The sequence below is a fragment of the Scyliorhinus canicula genome, chromosome 11 (assembly GCF_902713615.1).
Source record: "Scyliorhinus canicula chromosome 11, sScyCan1.1, whole genome shotgun sequence".
In the NCBI taxonomy this organism is placed as follows: Eukaryota; Metazoa; Chordata; class Chondrichthyes; order Carcharhiniformes; family Scyliorhinidae; genus Scyliorhinus; species Scyliorhinus canicula.
The window spans coordinates 153,811,857-153,831,049 of NC_052156.1; the positions used below are offsets into that span (position 1 = coordinate 153,811,857).

Below are 19,193 nucleotides of genomic sequence, written 5' to 3' on the forward strand. Positions count from 1 at the left end.
ATTTTCCAAAATGTGCTAGCTCCATAATGTCGTTCTCATAATTCACTGATCTTAGTCTTGGACATTCTTGCTGTTGTCACTCAATTCTTCCTAATGCCCTTGTGTTTTCCCATCATTCCCATCTGGTAATGTATCTTTGAGAGAAAATCCAGCAGCTCTGTAAAGTAAACGGAGGAATTTGTAATGATGAAATTGGCAACAGGATGAGCTCTGACTGCAGCCCTACATCAATGACGAAGTCAAATAAATGAGAATGCCCAATATTATACTGTGGATGTAACTGCACAATATATTTTAAAAACTCCATAGGGTTTGCTTTTATACTCGTTTGCCCAGATTTCCTCTCTTATCCTAAAGACAGTAGCTCAGAAATGGGCTCAGCGGTGTCACCAGGAATGAACCAGCATTGGACTTCAAGCTGTCATTTGCTTCAGCATTAATCCTGCCACAAATGGAAAGATTAGCATATTTGGGTAAACTTGTATGGATGAGCAGAACAGTCTAGTCTCCAAAGCCAGAATTACACCGTGGGAGATCTTGTAGGAATGCAGTCTAATAAACCCCCTTAAATGAAGCCCAGATGAGGTAGCTGTGGGGATAACTATTATTTACCAATTGGCTGATTTCACATTTATCTAAAATTGGCTGCCATGTTTGCCGACACCAGCGACTGTCCTTCAAAAATAATTAATTGGCGATAAAAGTGTTCTGAGGATGTGAAAGGTGTTTCTTTAATGTGAGCTTTTTCCCCTCTCTGTCGTATTTAGACACATTCACTATTCAATCCTAGCTGTTTGTTATTCACATAATACATTCCTGCTATAGCACCACAGAGGCTATCATGTTGCATAAAGTGTTTAATTATCTCCCCTTCAAACATTTTGGTCATGATGTCCATTTGTGTCCAGATATCCTTTTCACAATGCAACAGCAGCTGAATTTTCTCCAAAAGGAAATTCATAAAGGGGAAAAAAAGATAATGCAAATGCTGTTACATTGTCAACCAACTGGGAGGCAGTGCATAATTTCGTTCATAATTGTGCTTGCCTGTCATTGTACTTGAACATGACTGTAATTCAGTAATGGAGGTTTGTCAGCTGGTGTCAATAATCTAACAGTAGTTTCAGCAATTGATTTTTTGGTGGATTAATAACTGAACGTCACTGATCAGAAAGCAATCTTGATGCAACCGCATTTAGTCAGATTGGTTCAGTATTTACCTTCGAAAATGTATTGGAACTTGTGTTGCTGCAGGCTGCCACTCATCGCTTCCTCAATGGCGCTGATGTCTTTGTTCAGTCGCACCACCAGGGGGTCATAATCCATGCTCTCTGCATTCGCAACGATGGCATAGTTTCCTTGCTTGGCCAGTGGGATTAAATAGTGAAAGCAATGAACTCTGAGGAAACAAGGGGGAATGGTGAAGCTGCTGCAGCTGGAATCATGAGCCAAATGCCAAATCGCCGCTGGAGAGAAAAGCTATTATTCAGGAATGATGTGCACAGAATATAGTGTTTTCCAAGGCCCATGGCTTCTATTATCACCACTCAGCCTTGATCTAATGAAAAAAGTCTGTCCCCAGCTTAATTAATATTTGTGACCAATTCATCAGCAGCAATAAGTTGTTAATTACTGACACTGGGGCTGGTTCTCTGACAAAAGGAGAAATCTTATCTGCACCATGATAGCATTCTGGGCAACAAACAGCCTGTCCAAGGGAGAGTAGAAAAAAAAATCAACAGGACTGTTCAATTTCAATTGGATTATATAATGGTTACATTTATAAAAGAATTTCACACACACTGATAGTGTTGTAGGTTATATTTACAATGCTGTAGAGTATCATTTACAGCCTTTAATATTTGTGACACATATAGGGTTAGCAATGACTAACTCCAATAAGAAAAAGCCAAGCCATTTTCTCCTCATATCCAATAGCATCACCATCATTGAGTTCCCATCCACAACATTTTTCATGATGGCAAAGGTGGATCATCATTGATCAGAAACTTCACTTATTTAGATGAAGCAGTCATCACAACACTCAACAAACCCAACACTAGTAAGTGCAAAGCAATCGTTCCATCAGTGTCATGCCACTGAACTCCACACTCATCATTTCTGAATTTCCCTTTAAATTGTACGATTAGGATATACATCACTGTCCCTTCGTGGTTCCTGGGTCAACATCCTGGAATGTTCTACTTAACACCGTTGTGTGGTCACAATCAGCACAAGGACTGAGGTGATTCAAGGAGCTGGTGTACAGCTACCTGCTCCACCCTTGACTGATAAAATCTGCTGAAAATAGATAATTGGTCAAAACTCTGTCTTGTCCAAACTAGCTTCTGTTTACATCACATAAGTAACTACACATTAAACCACTGTGAAACACTTTGTATAGCCTGAAGATGGGTAAGGGCTGTACATAAATCAAAAGCCAGATGGCTGTGGAGAAAGGCTGATACAATTAGTTTGTAGTCTTCCTTCCCACCCTCCAAATCATAGTGTCCCTACCTTCCCAGAAATATAACATAGCTATTGTCGTGATACAGTAAAAGCCTGTGTGTGAGAAGGTTCTTCTCGGATTCGTGAAGGTCCTGAGATAGTTCGGGTGATGGGTCTGTTATTCAAATGCAATGTTATCACTGTTAAACCAACTCTAATATTTGTCATATAACACAGGATGTGTGTTATACACAGAAGGTTAATTAAGCACAAGACAGCGTGAGCAATAGCACAGTCAACAGTACAATCAAGGTGTTTGAATGGATTACAGGAGTGCCATGACGTCAACTACTACATCCAAGATGGCTAATAAACAGGATCTCTGTAGCCTGGATTTGATTTTAAGCTAATCAAAGCATGTGCCACATTCTGATTTCCTTCTTTTGCATCTTAATGCCCCACGCATTCTGACCTTTACAACTCTTCTGGGCCGATGTAATCTTTTCACATTGGCATTTCTGAGGGGGAGGGAGAGGCACTTGAAGAGTCACTCAGCACCTCTGGTATGCTTTCTCACTATTCTCTCCTTCTCATGCTATTGAAACCTGTTCCATTGCACCAGATTCACTTGTTCACATTTCAAGCCCCTCTGTGTCCTACTGTTTGATGTTAGTAGTATTTTAGTGAAATTTCCTGTTGTTTTAAGTAGTTTAAATGTTATTCTACTCCTATTTTATCTCCTAGAATCGAAAAATGGTGCAAAACAAAAAAGGACCATTCGGTCCATCGCACCTGTACTTTTCTTTTTGCAAGTGCTGCCTAATTAGTCCCATTCCCCTGTCCCGAGTATTTATCCAGTTCCAGAATTGGTCACAATGCACCAGCCAGGGCTTAATCAGGTTTTAATAAAGGTTTCACATAACTTCTTTGCTTTCATGCCTCTGTAACAGCAATCCTTTCCTATGCCTTCTTGAAAGGCCTTCTGAATTTGCCTTGCCACCTTCAAATACTTTAGTACATACATCCCAAGGTGTATGTTCTCCCTTTAAAATTGCACTAGCTTATATTGGCTCTCCATATTTTACTTAAGAAAGTTAATCCTCTGAAGTGCATTTAAAAAAAAAATTTTATTCTCCATTTTTACATTTTTCTTCAAAATTTACATCCCCGCAACAAGCAGTAACCGGTAACAGATACAAAGTCAATGCCCTTAACATCAACAACGATCCCATCCTCCCACCACTCCAACCAACGGCCCACCTGTCAATATATGCATCAAATAAAACAAACCCTCCCACGGTGGAAAAAAAACAAAGCAGAAAAAGAAAAGAGTCCGGAATCGCTCATGGTCACCATTAACCTATAGAGTGTCCCCCCCAACACTCAATGCCATCCAACCTCCGAAAGAGTACCGCAAATGACACCCAAGAGTTGTAAACCCCCCCCCCCCCCTCCCATCCAACTCCTCCCCTCCACTTCCTCTTGTAAAACTCCTCCCTCGGTTCCTTCCCCCCAACTTTCCACCCCGGCTAGACTCATCGGACCCTGTTCTGCCAGGCTCCAATGGCCGCAGCCCCTCCCCCCACCTCACCCCCGTTCACTGGCCGGCTTAAACTGACCAACGTGGAGGCCCCCGCCCAGGTCTCTCTCCCCCTTGCCCGGCCCCAGGAAAACCCAGAAGTCCCCTTTAGCACACAAACCACGCGTACACACCCACACCTCAAAGAACACTCATTACGACTGAAAGTCCCATTTCTTCCCTTGTCCAAATATACACAACGTTGGCTCCTGTAGCCCATGCACCAGCACGCAGTGAAACAAAAAAGAAAAAGTACAGTCATGATACTACATCGGTACAAGACCATTTCTCAATTCTGCCACAGTCCTTCTGCCTTTGCAAACTCCTCCGCTGCTTCCACCGTCCCAAAATAAAAGTCCTTGAACTTGTAGGTCACCCTCAGCTTCGCTGGATATACAATGCCACACTGCACCTTGCTAATGTACAGTGCCCTCTTCACTTGGTTGAAAGCAGCCCATCTCCTCGCCAGCTCCACCGTAAAGTCCTGGTACACGCGTATACCAGCTCCAGCCCACTGCACCACCCGCTTCTGCTTGGCCCAGCACAGGACCTTCTCCTTCACATTGTACCTACGGAGGCACAGAGCCACTACCCTTGGCGGCTCACTCGCCTTTGGTACAGGTCTGCACGACCGATGAGCTCGATCCAGTTCATATCGGGAGGGATCCTCCCCCAATAGTTTCGCCAGCATCGTGGCAAAATACCCAGTCGGCCTCGGTCCTTCCACTCCTTCGGGCAGCCCCACAATCCTCAAATTCTGTCACCTGGATCTGTTTTCCAGGTCTTCCATTTTGCCTCGCAGATCCTTGTTGATCTCTATCACCTCCCCCATCAAGGTAAGTTGATCACTGTGCTGCAATAATGTCCCTTCCACTTCCTTCAGCTCGTCACCTTGCTCCCGCACCTCCGCCACTGCGCTCGCCACCGTCCTCACCGGGGTAATAGCCTCCTCCACCAGCACTTTCAGTACCGCCCCCATCCCCCATCTCCTTCCTCATTGCCTCCATGTGTTTTGTGAACTGCCTTTCGAATTCCACGACCATCACCTTAGTTATGTCTTCAGCCGTAAGCAATGCGGACTCCGCTGGTGCTCCAGCCTCCATTTTCTTTACCGACCCCGCGGTGACCTTTCCACTCCCCGACAGACTTTCAGCTGTTTTCATGGCCGTTTTTTCCTGATCCTCGACATTTCCCTTCCCTGCGCTTTCTCCTGACTTTTACTGCCTTTGCTGCCCCTTGGACCGGGCGTTAACCCCCAATAATGCCGTTCCCGAACGGGAGCCCTCCAATGCGCGGCTGCCTCCCGCCCGCCGTCACTGGAAGTCCCCCTCCTCTAAGTGCATTTCAATGATTTTTCTTTCTCATCCTTTTTATTAGTTCCTTAAATATTGTTCATCTTCCACTGTTTCTAGTTTTAATGAGAAGTTACACCTGAAGTTTTAACTGGTTTGTGCTAACCACTGCAACTGTTGAACCCACTGTGCACTCCTGACTTCCACTTTGAAAATGTATTTTGTTACCTAAAATATGTCCATCGATGGGACTGCTTCAAATAAAAATAACCTCTTTCTGAGGGATTTAGATGGCAAATGGAATGGTCTTCAAGTTCATTCTACATGACAGTGAGATTGATTTTTTTCAAATGTCTCCCAGCTATAATTGTTTCTTACAGATTTAATTTCACATTCTATGCTTTAATCCAATAAATATTTGATTAAAAAGCAGTGAACTCAGCAGCTGAACTTGAGGTGGCAGAAATGAAATGGGGAGTGGGAAAGAGGAGGAAGAGGAGAAGGTAGTTAGAAAACGTAGGCGAGAGCTTAACTTTGTTCTCTAATGGGGGTCTTGAAATGTATTCCCGCAAAACTACGAAGTTACGTCTCAGAATTTTTGCATGCAGGGAGTACTCAGTGTCTTTCCCTCTCTGTCTCACACACTCGCACAAATTTACTTTAGTCTGGATTTTTGTGAACCTTTCAAAATGGCGGGTGAGACCCGAATGTGAAATGCCTGCCCCCAATACTGACAGATCCCATTTTTGAGGAAAGAGGGTGGGGTGTGACTCAATCATGAGGAAAATCCAAACTCAGCAGACCCATCGTTCAAGTGCAGTGTTCAAACATACCCCATTTTTATGATAGTGAGGGTCTTTTTTTTTGTTGAAATTTTTTATTTAAAACAAATTTGTAACATTTACAGAGAGAAAAAAGGCCCTATGCAAAGAGCCTTAACATAGTGACTGTCGGTTTCCGCACTGCTCCCTGAGTCTGCAAACGACTTTCTCCCCCGGGGGATCCCTGATCATCCCCCCTTGCCCACTTAAGTATCTTCTGCTCTACTTCTCAGCTGCCCCCCCCCCCCCCCCCCCCCCCCCCACACCGAGGCCTGACCTGCCAGGTCAGCCCTGCGCTCGGCCCCAGCCCGCCCCACCTCCTACTCTCTCTGGTGCCCCCTGACCTACGCTAGCTACGCTGACCCCTGCCCTTGGCGCCTGTCTGTCTCCCACCCGAGTACTCGGGCCCTGCCCACACACCAAGGACCAATTAACCTGATTGTATCTCACCGTGCCCTTTCAGCATGGTAGCAGTGGGCAGCATGGTAGCATTGTGGATAGCACAATTGCTTCACAGCTCCAGGGTCCCAGGTTCGATTCCGGCTTGGGTCACTGTCTGTGCGGAGCTTGCACATCCTCCCCGTGTGTGCATGGGTTTCCGCCGAGTGCTCCGGTTTCCTCCCACTGTCCAAAGATGTGCAGGTTGGGTGGATTGGCCATGATAAATTGCCCTTTGCGTCCAAAATTGCCCTTAGTGTTGGGTGGGGTTACTGGGTTATGGGGATAGGGTGGAGGTGTTGACCTTGGGTAGGGTGCTCTTTCCAAGAGCCAGTGCAGACTTGATGGGCCGAATGGCCTACTTCTGCACTGTAAATTCTATTAACCAGCCCCTGGCCCATCCCCCTATCAGAGGCCCCGATCTCCCGCCAAAAGGTACCAAGTGCAGGGCCCCATTCCCCCCCCCCCCCTCTCCCTTGTTGCAATCCCCCCAAAACACCCTAAACAGTGCACACTCCAGCCCCCGCTCTCTGTCAAGGCTGAAAGCAATCTTGGATAAAACATTACAGGACAGGATAATTTAACAAACCGCCGTCACACAAAAGCTCTGAGAGCTCAGAGTCCTTTAGTTCAAGTCCAGCTTTTTCTTTTAATAAAAGTCCACACCTAGTCAGAGCAAATTAGGTTAACCGACCGCCGCCACTGTACAGCACTGAAAGAACTAAGTGCACGTTAGTTCAAGTCCAGTTTCTTATCTTTAATGAAAGTTCAAACCTGTTCTGGTGTCTCAAAGTAGTAGTGGAGTTCCTCAAACGTAACCCAAAGCTTCGCAGGATACAGCATTCCAAACCTCACCTCCTTTTTGTAGAGGGCTGCCTTTACCTTGATGAATCCTGTATGCCTCTTGGCCAGCTCCGTTCCCAAGTCCTGGTAAATGCGCACCTCGCAGTTCTCCCATCTGCTCCTCCTCTCCGCCGTGGCCCATCGTAACACACGTTCCCTGTCAGCAAGCTGGTGAAAGCGGACCACCAATGCCCTCGGTCGGTCGCCCGTCCTGGGCTTTCTTGTGGGGGATCTATGCGCCCCATCCAACTCCAGGGGTCGAGGGAAGGCCTCCGGTCCCATCAGCGCCTCGAGCATACCCGTCATATATGCACCCATATCTGACCCCTCGCAGCCCTCGGGGAGGCCAACGATCCTCAAATTCTGCCTCCTGGCTCTGTTCCCCAGCTCTTTAAGCTGCTCCTGCATCCTCCTCTGTCGGGCGTTCAGCTCCTCCACCTCGTGCTCCAGCTCCGTTACCGTGTCTGCCTGGTTGGAGAATTTCACCTCGACCTCCCTGAGCACCTTCTCTTGGACGGCCTGTGTCTCGACCATTCGGTCCATTACCACTCTCATCGGGTCCAGCGTGTCCCTCCTCAGCTCGGCGAAGCAATTCCTGAAGAACTCCATCTGTTGCTCCCTTGGCCAGTGAGCCTCCGCTCCCTGGTCCCTGCCGTTCGCCATGCTTGGCCGCACGGCCTGGGGTCCCTGCTGCTCCCGCTTCGATCCTTGCCGCTCCACTCAACCACTTCTGGTCCAGCTGTCCATACCCCGGGGCGGGGGGAAAGCCTCTTCCCTATTGTCTCCTCCACCGATTCAGGTCAGCAGGTCCTGAAAAAGTCAGTTGAAAAAGGTCCGTTTGCCCATCGCGGGCGGGAGCGATCCGACCTGCGACCTGCTTACTCGAAGGCACCACCGGAAGTCGATAGTGAGGGTCTTGATTGCCAGTGTGGGGTTCATGTTTTTATTTAAGACTAGACATGAATGATCTTGAAGGGCAGATGCCCATAGCACTGTTGTGATGTCATTTACATCACTAGCCCGTTGAAAATTAAATAGAAAACAAACTACTTATGTCAGTGGGAGTTGAAAAACTCTGGTCTAGCAATTACAAAAGCTCTTTGTTGCCATTATGTCATGAATGCTTGGAAGCCATAATTATCTGAGCAGGAGGGGGTGTTCTAAATTCATAGTTTGATCGACAGCTCAAAGTGGTTATTAAAGGGTTAGCTGTCTTTGATGGGAGATTATGAATAGAGGTTTGTATTTACAAGGGATTAAACACTTGAGCAGATTTAAAAGTTTTGAATGGGCTTTCATGAATGGGACTTTTTTAATATAGTGAAGGATGCAATATATATATTTGGACCTTTATTTTATCCCTATCGTGGTGGGGTCATGCATTAAGTTGGCATGGGGAATGTGCTGGGGAGGGATGATGGGATTTGAGATGAGAGGACTAGAGGGTCTAAAACCTAATAAAACAATTGAGATGAAGTCTCTGAAAACAGAGATGGGATGTTTAAAATGACCACCTCAGCACTCAGCAGTGCCTGTGGCTATCGCCGATCTATGTCCAAGGTGGCAGCCCCAACTCTATCCTGCCCATGCTGTGGTTGATGGGCACTTTCCACAGATGTGGGTCCGCTGAATCGGGGAACTTCCTGACTTGAGCTATCCACCTCAGGAGCAAAGGTCCGAGCCATAGTTCATCATCAGACAGGTTTATCGTCACAATTAAAGTAGCTGCATTACAAGTACTTTTATTTTAATTAAAAGGATAAAAGATTTGCTTCCTTTACAATGTAAATAAATTGGACAAAGCGGCCTGTCAGATACACCACAGCCCTATTGACTAATTATTTGTTACAATAAGCTATACGTCAGTCACGTCAACACTGCATCCCACAATAAAGTCTGTGTCTTGTCAATTATCTGCCACAAACTGAGGTGATGGGCGGGATTCTCCCATCCCGCGACAGAGTGTCCACACCGTTGTAAATGCCGTCGCGTTTCATGATGGCGTGAACGGGCCGCTGCAAGGAGTAATCCTGGCCCCTACAGGTCAGAGTAGATGCGTGGTGGCCTCCTTCAATGCGCCGGCCCCGATGCAACATGGCGCAGGAGTACGGGGGCCGGTGCGTAGGAAAAGAGGCCGGGGGACAGAGAGGCCAGCCCGCCGATTGGTGAGCCCCGACCGCAGGCCAGGCCGCATCGGAGGCCCCCCCCCCCCGGCAGGCCGCCACCCGACACTTGCATGCAAGTTCCCGCCGGCTGCGAGCAGGTGTGGCCGGCGGCGGCGGGATTCAGCGTTTTAACTGTGACCGCTCGGCCCATCCATCTGGTCCCCATTTGTGGAGAGAACACTGAACGGCGCTCGCCCGAGGTCTCCAAAGTGAGGGTTTAGATCCTACGCCTCGGCTAACTCAAGAATTTGCACATTAAATTGAGACTAGCTGTGTCGCTTTAATATGCAGATTTGCTAAGAAGTGAACCCGCCCACAATGGGCAGGATTCATATCGCAATGTCTCATGAGATCGTGTTAGATCCTGCGAGACATTACGAGCTGGGTAGATCCCAGGAGCAGGGTCTCCCACCTTTCATTGGCCATGCTGCACCGCAGTGAGCTGCTTTTCGGGCGCAATGTGACCATTAAATCACGCCCATGATGTTTTGCCCTCAATAACTTCCTGTGGTAATGATATCCACAAGCTCACCGCTCTCTGAGTGAAAACATTTCAGACTGTGACCGCAGGTGCTGGACACACCCACCATCAGGAACATCCATCCTGCATCTACCCTGTTAGAATTTATAGGTTTCTATTCTTCTGAATGCCAGCAAATATAATCCTTACCAAATCAATCTCTCATACTTCAGTTCAGTTCAGCCATCCCAAGAATCAGTCTGGTAAACCTTTGCCGCACTCTTTCTGGAGCAAGAACATCCTTCCTCAGCTAAGGAGACCAAAACTGTGCACAATATTCCAGGTGTGGCCTCACTAAGGACTTGTATAATTGCAGCCAGACATCCCTGCTCCTGTACTCAAATCCTCTTGCGATGAAGGCCAACATACCATTTGCCTTCTATCCCACCTGCTGAACCTGTTTTATTGCTTCAGTGACTGGTGTATAAGGACACCCAGGTCTCATTGCACATTCTCCTCTCCTAATTTATGGCCATTCAGATAATAATCTGCTTTTTTTATTCTACTAAAGTGGATAACCTCGCATTTACCCAAATTATTATTTAAAAAAAAGTAAGTTCATAGTATCCAATTCTTTTTTTCCTCCCAATTAAGGGGCTATTTGGCGTGGCCAATCCATGTAGCCTGTACATCTTTGGATTCGGGGGCGGGGGGGCGGAGACCCACACAAACATGGGGAGAATGTGTAAACTCCACACGGACAGTGACCCGGGGTCGAACCCTGGTCCTAAGCGCTGTGAGTCAACAGTGCAAACCACTGCACCACCATGCCGCCCATTCATTTACCCAAATTATACTGCATCTGCCATTCATTTGCCCACTCACTCAACTTGTCCAAATCACACTGAAAGACCTCTGCATCCTCCTCACAGCTCACCCTCCCACTCAACTTGGTATTATCTGCTAATTTGGAGATATTACATTTTGTTCCCTCATCTAAATCATTAAAAAGATTGTGAATGGCTGGGGTCCTAGCAACGATCCCTGCGGTACCCCATTAGTCACTACCTCCAACTGGAAAAAGACCCGTTAATTCCTATTCTTTGTTTCCTGTCTGCCAACCAGTTTTCTATCCATCTCACATGACCCCTAATCCATGCGGTTTAATTTTACATGCTAATCTCTTAAGCGGGACTGTCGAAAGTCCAAATATACCACATCCACTGGCTCCCCCTCGTCAACTATACTAATGACATCCTCGAAGAATTCCAGTAGATTTGTCAACCATGATTTCTCCTCCATAAATCCATGCTGACTCTGTCTGATCCTGCCACTGTTTTCCAAGTGCTCTGCTATAAATGCACCGATCTGTACCACAAAAGACCCTGGTGCAGAGGACAGAGAAGGAAAACAAACACTGCACTAAAAAGTTATCATGATTCAAATGACAGCAAACACAATGAGGAATGTTAGGCTTAAGAAATGAAATCAGGCACAACTTCTTCAGTCAAACGATATTAGACTGGTGCCATAAATTACCAGGAGACACGACTAAAGCATACAGCATTAATAAAGATAATATTTGCATTTATATAGTGTCTTAGCATTCTGAATACTTCACAGGAGGAATTACTTTTGAGGTGCAGCTAAAATTAACATGTGGGCAAAATGGAGGCAATTTGTTTGAACAGAGAGGAAACTACAGATTATAGCGAAAAAGGATGGTGCAAGGATAAAGGGACAGGCTTGCTGGAATTAACAGGCTTTTTGTATACTTTTATGTTCTTTTAAGTTGAGATATTGTACCTGACTTCCAAGTGAAGCACCAGCAGGCACCGGTCAGCCATTTCTTGAAACGACCTTGCAAGATCATTGAGAGTTTCCATTATCTGCTCAGACACTGGAGGAATATCCATGTTTACATGAACTTCTTGGCCTGAAGAGAATGCTGTGAATCAGGAAAACACCACAGAAATAATTAATAATAATAATCTTCATTATTGTCACAAGTAGGCTTACATTAACACTGCAATGAAGTCACTGTAAAAATTCCCTAGTCATCACACTCCGCCGCCTGTTCGGGTACACTGAGGGAGAATTTAGAATGTCCAATTCACCCAACAGCACGTCTTTCAGAACTTGTGGGTGGAAACCGGAGCACCGGGAAACCACGCAGTCACAGAAAGAACGTGCAGACTTCACACAGACAATGACCCAAGCGAGGATCGAACCTGCATTTCTGCCGTTGTGAAGCAAAGGTGCTAACCACTGTGCTACTGTGTATCACAGTCAGAACAAAGTCAAACCAGAATGGCTGTAATAAGCAGGGAACTTAGAATTTTCTGAAATAAAAATTATTAGCTTGAGATGGGAAATACAGGGATTGAATTCCATCGAAATGTTCCTTATTCATTCACAGCATAATGGTATTTCTGATTTGATGAGCATCTATTGTCCATCTCTAATGTCCCTCAAGAAGGTGGTGATGAGCCGCCATCTTGAATATAACTGAGTGATTTGCTAGGTCATTTCAGAGGGTAAATAAGAGCCAACCATATTCCTGTGGGTCTGGGGTCACATGTGGCTCAGATCAAATAAGAATGCGAGATTTCCTTTCCCGAAAGATTTTTAGAACTATCATTTGTTTCATTGTCACTGTTACTAATTTCATTTCAGATTAAAAATTTTTTTTTTTTTTTTAATTGATTGAACTTAAATTTCCCCGCTGCTGTGATGGGATTTCAACTCGTGTCTCTGCATCATTGGTTCAGGAATCTGCATTACTAGCTCAGTGACATAATCATTCTGCTACCATATGCCTAAATGGTCCCCAACCAGTGGTGCTCTTGCCCTAACTGTACAAGGAAATTCAACATTCACCTCCCATTGTTAGGTGCAATGGCCCCTTCCAAACTAACTCCTCCAACAGAATCATCACACTCTTCTCCAAAATGTGTATCTTTACATTTAGTAAGTGGCACAGATTGTTTATAAGGGGCTGTTGGCAAAGCTTCCTCTTACATGAAGGATTGTTTGCAATTCCAGTATAATGAGTAGAGGATTCATCCCTGCATTTTAAGTAAATATTTCTATTTGTTATTTTAGTTCCCTCTCGGGGACCACATCTTCATTGGTTTTCCCCCTTAGTGTGAGGAAACCAGCAAAGAGGGCAGCAATCTGAGCAGACGGTGGGTAGAGTGGTGACAAAAGTGTTGGGCTAAGAGTTGGGAGGAATATAGGAAATTAAGGGGATGCGGGGACTGATGGGGAGAGGATAGGATGGGGAAGCAGACAATGTGTTCTGGGCTGAGGCGCACTTCTTCACATTGCTCTGTGCACCATTTTAGCTAGATTCTAGTGGGCGGCAAGGTAGCACAGTGGTTAGCACTGTTGCTTCACAGCGCCAGGGACCTCGGTTCGATTCCTGGCTTGGGTCACTGTCTGTGCGGAGTCTGTACGTTCTCCCCATGTCTGCGTGGGTTTCCTCCGGGTGCTCCGGTTTCCTCCCACAGTCCAAAGATGTGTAGGTTAGGTGGATTGGTCATGCTAAGTTGCCTTAGTGTCCAAAAAGGTTGGGTGGCATTATAGGACTATGAGGATGGGGTGGAGGTGTGGCTTAAATAGGGTGCTCTTTCCAAGGTCCAGTGCAGACTTGATGGGCCGAATAGCTTCCTTCTGCACTGTAAATTCTACGATTCCACCTCGCTTTCAAATGCCCTACAACTGATCGGATTCAGACTGGTGAAATGAATAAGGATGAAATACTATCCTGGCCTCTTTCATCTGTATTGTTCATTATCACAGAACACAAATCCATTGAGCAGTTCCAACTACAGGCTTTTTTTTAAATGGAGAGGAAAACACAATTGTAAATAATAATGTAACTTATACACTACTGCAGTATATATACCAGAGTTTATGTTACCCAAGGGAATTTTGTTTTGTACAAAATGCAGATTAGACACTTTCAATCTATTTAAATTGCCATAGAGAACAGCTCAATTTAGTTGGTTTACAACAAGATGCTGTTGGCAAGATCAGCATGGAGTGAACTGATGACACTGTAAAGGATACAGAACACTGTTACAATAAAATATTACAGATGGGGAGATGTTACAGAACTGATGAATCGTGCAGATGGGAATACTTATAAAGTATCTGAATTAAAAAATGGCAAATAACCTTAAACAACATTTTATGTGAAGAGTTCAAAGGATCCCATTACATCCACCCCACAGCCATTATCAGGACTAACCCTTTGAGGACTAAGGCCCCTTCAATATAAAAAAAAATATTCACTCTATATTCAGCCAGATTTGAATTCTTTATTTTATAGGTAGACTTTACAGCACAGAAACAAGCCATTCAGCCCAGCTACTCTGTTGTTTGCTGTTTTTTTTCTGGGTTCCATCTCTGCCTGTGATTCTCTGTAATAGTTCTGACAATGAGTTTGCATCCAAAATCATAACCCTTCTTATCGAGTTAATGAAGCCCATTGACACGCTGCAAATTTCTGTTCTTATTTCATATTTCTATTTTTGCATATCTATTTAATCTGCTGTATAATCACCCACTAGGGGGTACAGAGTGCTTTCCACATTTGGGGTGTTCTGACATCCTTTGGTACCAGTCAATCTACTCCTGATTGTAAGCATACTGTATCACAGGCACTATGGTGTTGGGTGGGACTCTGTCAAATCAATTCTCTCAAATTAGCTCAAGTTCAATTAGAGATAAGAATGGAAGCATTGAATAGTTCACTTCATAAAGGTTGTAATCTGCATTTTCAAATAACCTTTTAATGGGAGTAGAACAAAGTTTAGGTTCAGATGGTGGAAGCTTGTAGAAAATGGACTGATAACCTCCGTTGGCATGATGGGGGGGGGGGGGGGGGGGGGGGGGGGGAGTCGCGCACGAGGTGGCTCAGCTTGAAAGCCATCCCTTTTCCCTTTTTTCTTGTGCCACAAGTCCTTTACTTCTCAGAAATTCTTGAAATTTAGCCGTTTGGAGTTTTCCCTTCTTTGAGATGCCCAAGGGAGGCAGAGCCAAGAAAAAATTGATCCGAAATTCGTCAACTGGTTCCGAAGCCTCTCGAGATTCAACTGGAGGTAAGATGGCGGGGGTGGCTTCTGCTCTCTGACCACTCCACTAATGGTCGAGGCTCTCATGCGTATTCTGCTAATCGAGTTTCAGAAACACTGACAAAACTTGATGGTGAATCTTAAAAGATCAATTGAAGAGGTCTTGGCCCCAATTCAGTTGGTTCTTGAAACCACACAAGACCGTCGCAGCTCATGGAGCCACCATTATGAGCATGGAGATGGCATTATCGGATCAGAGTGATCAGATTACCCCTTTAAGAGTCCAATCGCTGGCTGAAGACAACAAAACATGGACAACAAAGCATAATGACCTGGAGAACAGGTCCAAGAGACAGAATACTCAAATTGTGGGGTTATCAGAAGGGGTTGAGAGCCACACCTACTGAATATTTCTCGAATATGTCCACAAGATAGTGGGTGAGGGTATCCTTACATCTGCTCCAGAATTAACGGGGCCCATCGCTCACTTCGACCTAAGCCTCGTTCTGGAGACCACCTCGTGTGGTGATCGCATGATTTCATCGTTTTAAAGAAAAACAGCAGGTTCTTCAATGGGCAAAGAAGCATCGTGATCTCAAATGGGAAGGACTCTCCATTAGGCTGTACCAGGACATAAGTGTAGATCTCACGAAAACAAAAGCCGTTTTTAATGGAGTGAAATCCATCTTTTAAAAATAAATTTAGAGTACCCAATTATTTTTTCCAATTAAGGGGCAATTTAGCATGGCCAATCCGCCTATCCTGCACAACTTTGGGTTGTGGGGGTAAAACACACGCAGACACGGGGAGAACGTGCAAACTCCACACAGACAGTGAGCCAGGGCTGGGATTCAAACCCAGGTCCTCAGCGCCGTAGGCAGCAATGCTAACCACTATGCCACCGTGCTGCCCTTGAAATCCATCTTCTACAAGAGTGGAGTCAAGTTTGGGATGGTCTACCCAACTTGTCCTTGTGTAACATTCTGGGAAAAAGACCACTTTTTGACTTAACGGGGATCAGGATTCCGCTGTTCAAAGGCACAAGTTGTGCGCTGTTTAATCTGTTTTATGGTTCTGTGGATGGGCACTTTATATTTTGTGCCTTTTCATGTTTATTGTTTGGCTGTGCTTTTGATGCCTTTGGTTAGATTTGAGAGATCTCTGCTATTTATTTTTAAAATTATTATGTTGCTCCCTTTCTCTTTTCACTGTCGTTTGGCACAAATTTTAATTGCTAACAAAGTTTTGGAAGTTAAACACGTTTTCACTCTCCAGTTGGGAGTCTCCCTGCTAACAAGGGTGTTAGTTAACGGGAGAGGTATCAGAGGCGTTTTTGCAGCTCATAACAATAGTTTTTTTTAAAAAAAATGAGCTTGAAGCTTGTGTTTAGTTTAGTTTTGTTAAATATAGGCTTTAGGATAAGTTATTATTTGTCATTTTTCTATTTGCTTTTGGGTGTGGTTATACTCAACTGTAATGGTGTTTTTGGGCTGGGGTCGGTTTTAGTGTTAGCTTACTGACGGTGTCTGCTGGTTTCCTTTTATCGAGTCATCTGACTTGATATGGTGGCCATCTTGGGTGGATCTTTGCAGGCTGACAAGCTCCTGGCCCAGATGGATTTCTGATCGAATTTTACAAGGGGTTCTCGGAAAAGCCCGTTCCTTTGTTATTGGATATGTTTAATGACTCCCTATCCCAGAGTTTGTTGCCTCCGACGCTTATTCAAGCCTCTATTTCCTTGCTACTTAAAAGGGACAAGGATCCTATCTAGTGTGATTCATATTGACCCATCTCGCTTTTAAAAGCAGAAGCTAAACTGTTTGCTAAGGATCTTACTCTCCGGTTGGAGCCTTGCCTTCCAAGTATAATTTCGGAGGATCAAACAGGCTTTGTAAAAGGCCGTCAACTATTGGCCAAATAGGCCATCTTTTAAACATTATTCTTTCCCCCTCTCCTGCATCTGAATGGGAGGTGATAGTATCTCTTGACGCTGAAAAAGCTTTTGACAGGGTGGAATGGGAATATTTTGTGAGGATTCTTGGGCGATTCGGATTTGCCTCGTGGATCCCTTTGTTATATAACGTACCTACGGCCAATGTTTACACGAAAACTCTAGACTCAAGACTACTTCCCTTTGAATAGGGACACGAGGCAGGACTACCCACGTTCTCCAATTTTGTTTGCCCTGGCAATAGAGCCACTTTCTATGGGCATTGAGTCAATGGAGTGATATTAGTCCTGAGAGGGTGGAGCATTGGGTATCTGTTTATGCAGATGATCTACTTTTATATATTACAGACCAATTCCCTCCATAATAAAGGCACCTAATAACTGGCTCCTTCTCTGGTTATAAATTAAATTTAAGCAAGAGTGAATGTTTTCCAGTTGACCCCTCTGTATGACGAGTCCAATGAGGTGTGCTACCTTTCTGCCTCTCTAATACAACTTTTTGTTACATGGGGGTCAGGTGGTCCACAACTGAGCCTCACTTTACAAGTTGAATTATTGAAACCTGATTAATAATGCTAAAACGGAGCAGGTAGAGGAACAACCTTCCTCTACCTTAGGCGGGTAGGATTCAAACAATTAAAATGAACATACCTCCTAAGTTTTTAATTCTCTTTCAATGTCTCCCTATTTTTCTGCTCAAATACTTCTTTATTAAAGTTAACAAATTGATATCTGTTTTTATTTGCGTGGATAATCCCTGAATCCCCAACCTTCTGGTCCAAAGGGACAGAGAGGGGGCTTGGCCCTCCCAAATTTATTGTTTTATTACTGGGCTGCTAACATCCAAAAAGCTTTATTGTGAATCAGTGACCCCGATTCTATTGGGGGCCAAATGGAGGCTCACTCATGCACTACTTCTACTCTCCTTGCCACAGTTACTGCACTATTATCAAGCGGCTATTGGATAGGTACATGGATTAGGGTAGAATAATGGAGTGTAGGTTAACTTCTTAAGGGCAGCACAGTAGCATTGTGGGTAGCACAATTGCGTCACAGCTCCAGGGTCCCAAGTTCGATTTCGACTTGGGTCACTGTCTGTGTGGAGTCTGCACATCCTCCCCGTGACTGCGTGGGTTTCCTCCGGGTACTCCGGTTTCCTCCCACAGTCCAAAGATGTGCAGGTTGGGTGGATTGGCCATGAAAAATTGTCCAAAATTCTATGATTAACCTAGGACAAAAGTTCGGCGCAACATCGTGGGCCGAAGGGCCTGTTCTGTGCTGTATTTCTCTATCTCTATCGTCCTTTACTCCCTCTAGATTTTCTTCAAACCCGGTGGCGTTCTCTAAGGATTTAGAAACAGTTTCGACAACAGTTTAAGCTCGTTTCCCTGTTTTCACTGGCCCCTATTTGTAACAATCCCCTTTTCTTGCCCTCTGGATTGGAACCAGCATTGAAATCTTGGAAAGTGAAGGGACTTGTGCGTTTTGGCGCCCTGGAGGGAGGGTTCGTCAGTTTTAGAGAGCTGGCTGACAAACCCAGCTCTAGCCTTTTTCGTTATATTCAAATTTGCAACTTCTCTCATGATTTCCCTTCTTTTCCTCTGGCTCCACCTTCCTCCTTGCAGAAGGGGATTTTAACCATGGCTCAGCCTGGCAAGGGGTCTATATTATCTTATCTGACCCCTCTGCAGTAAATGGAGGTGAGGGTGAAATGGGAGGGTGAGCTGACCCTATACGCACTAGAGAGGCTTGGAGGGAGGCCCTGTACAGGGTCAACTCCATGTCCTGATGTGCCCTGTTGAACCTAATTCAGATCAAGGTGCTATATAGGACGCACTTGACCAAGCCAAGGATGAATTTTTTTTCCCAAATGCTGAGGACAGCTGCGATTGCTGTTTGCTTGCCCCAGCTAGCCATAAACATATGTTTTGGTTCTGTCCCAAACTGGCCAACTTCTGGACTTCCTTTTTAGCACCACATTGGAGATACTCTGTTTGGATTTAAACCCATGTCCGCTGGTAGGCATATTTAGGGTTGTAGATTCACCAGTTTTCATCTGGGTAAAGGCAGACGTTGTTGGATTTGCCTCATTGATTGCCCGGAGGCGATTATTGCT

General features: G+C 45.1%; 1 protein-coding gene across 2 annotated transcripts in view; it reads right to left on the reverse strand.

Annotated features, from left to right (window-relative positions):
* exoc4 (exocyst complex component 4) overlaps nt 1-19,193 on the reverse strand; it is a 574,741-nt gene that overhangs the window by 33,613 nt on the left and 521,935 nt on the right. For both annotated transcript variants that reach the window (XM_038811812.1, XM_038811811.1), the window contains 2 exons: nt 11,853-11,994; nt 1,221-1,399 (listed from right to left, as the gene is read on the reverse strand). In XM_038811812.1, coding sequence (XP_038667740.1) covers nt 1,221-1,399; nt 11,853-11,994 — 321 coding nt within the window. The remainder of the gene's footprint in view (nt 1-1,220; nt 1,400-11,852; nt 11,995-19,193) is intronic.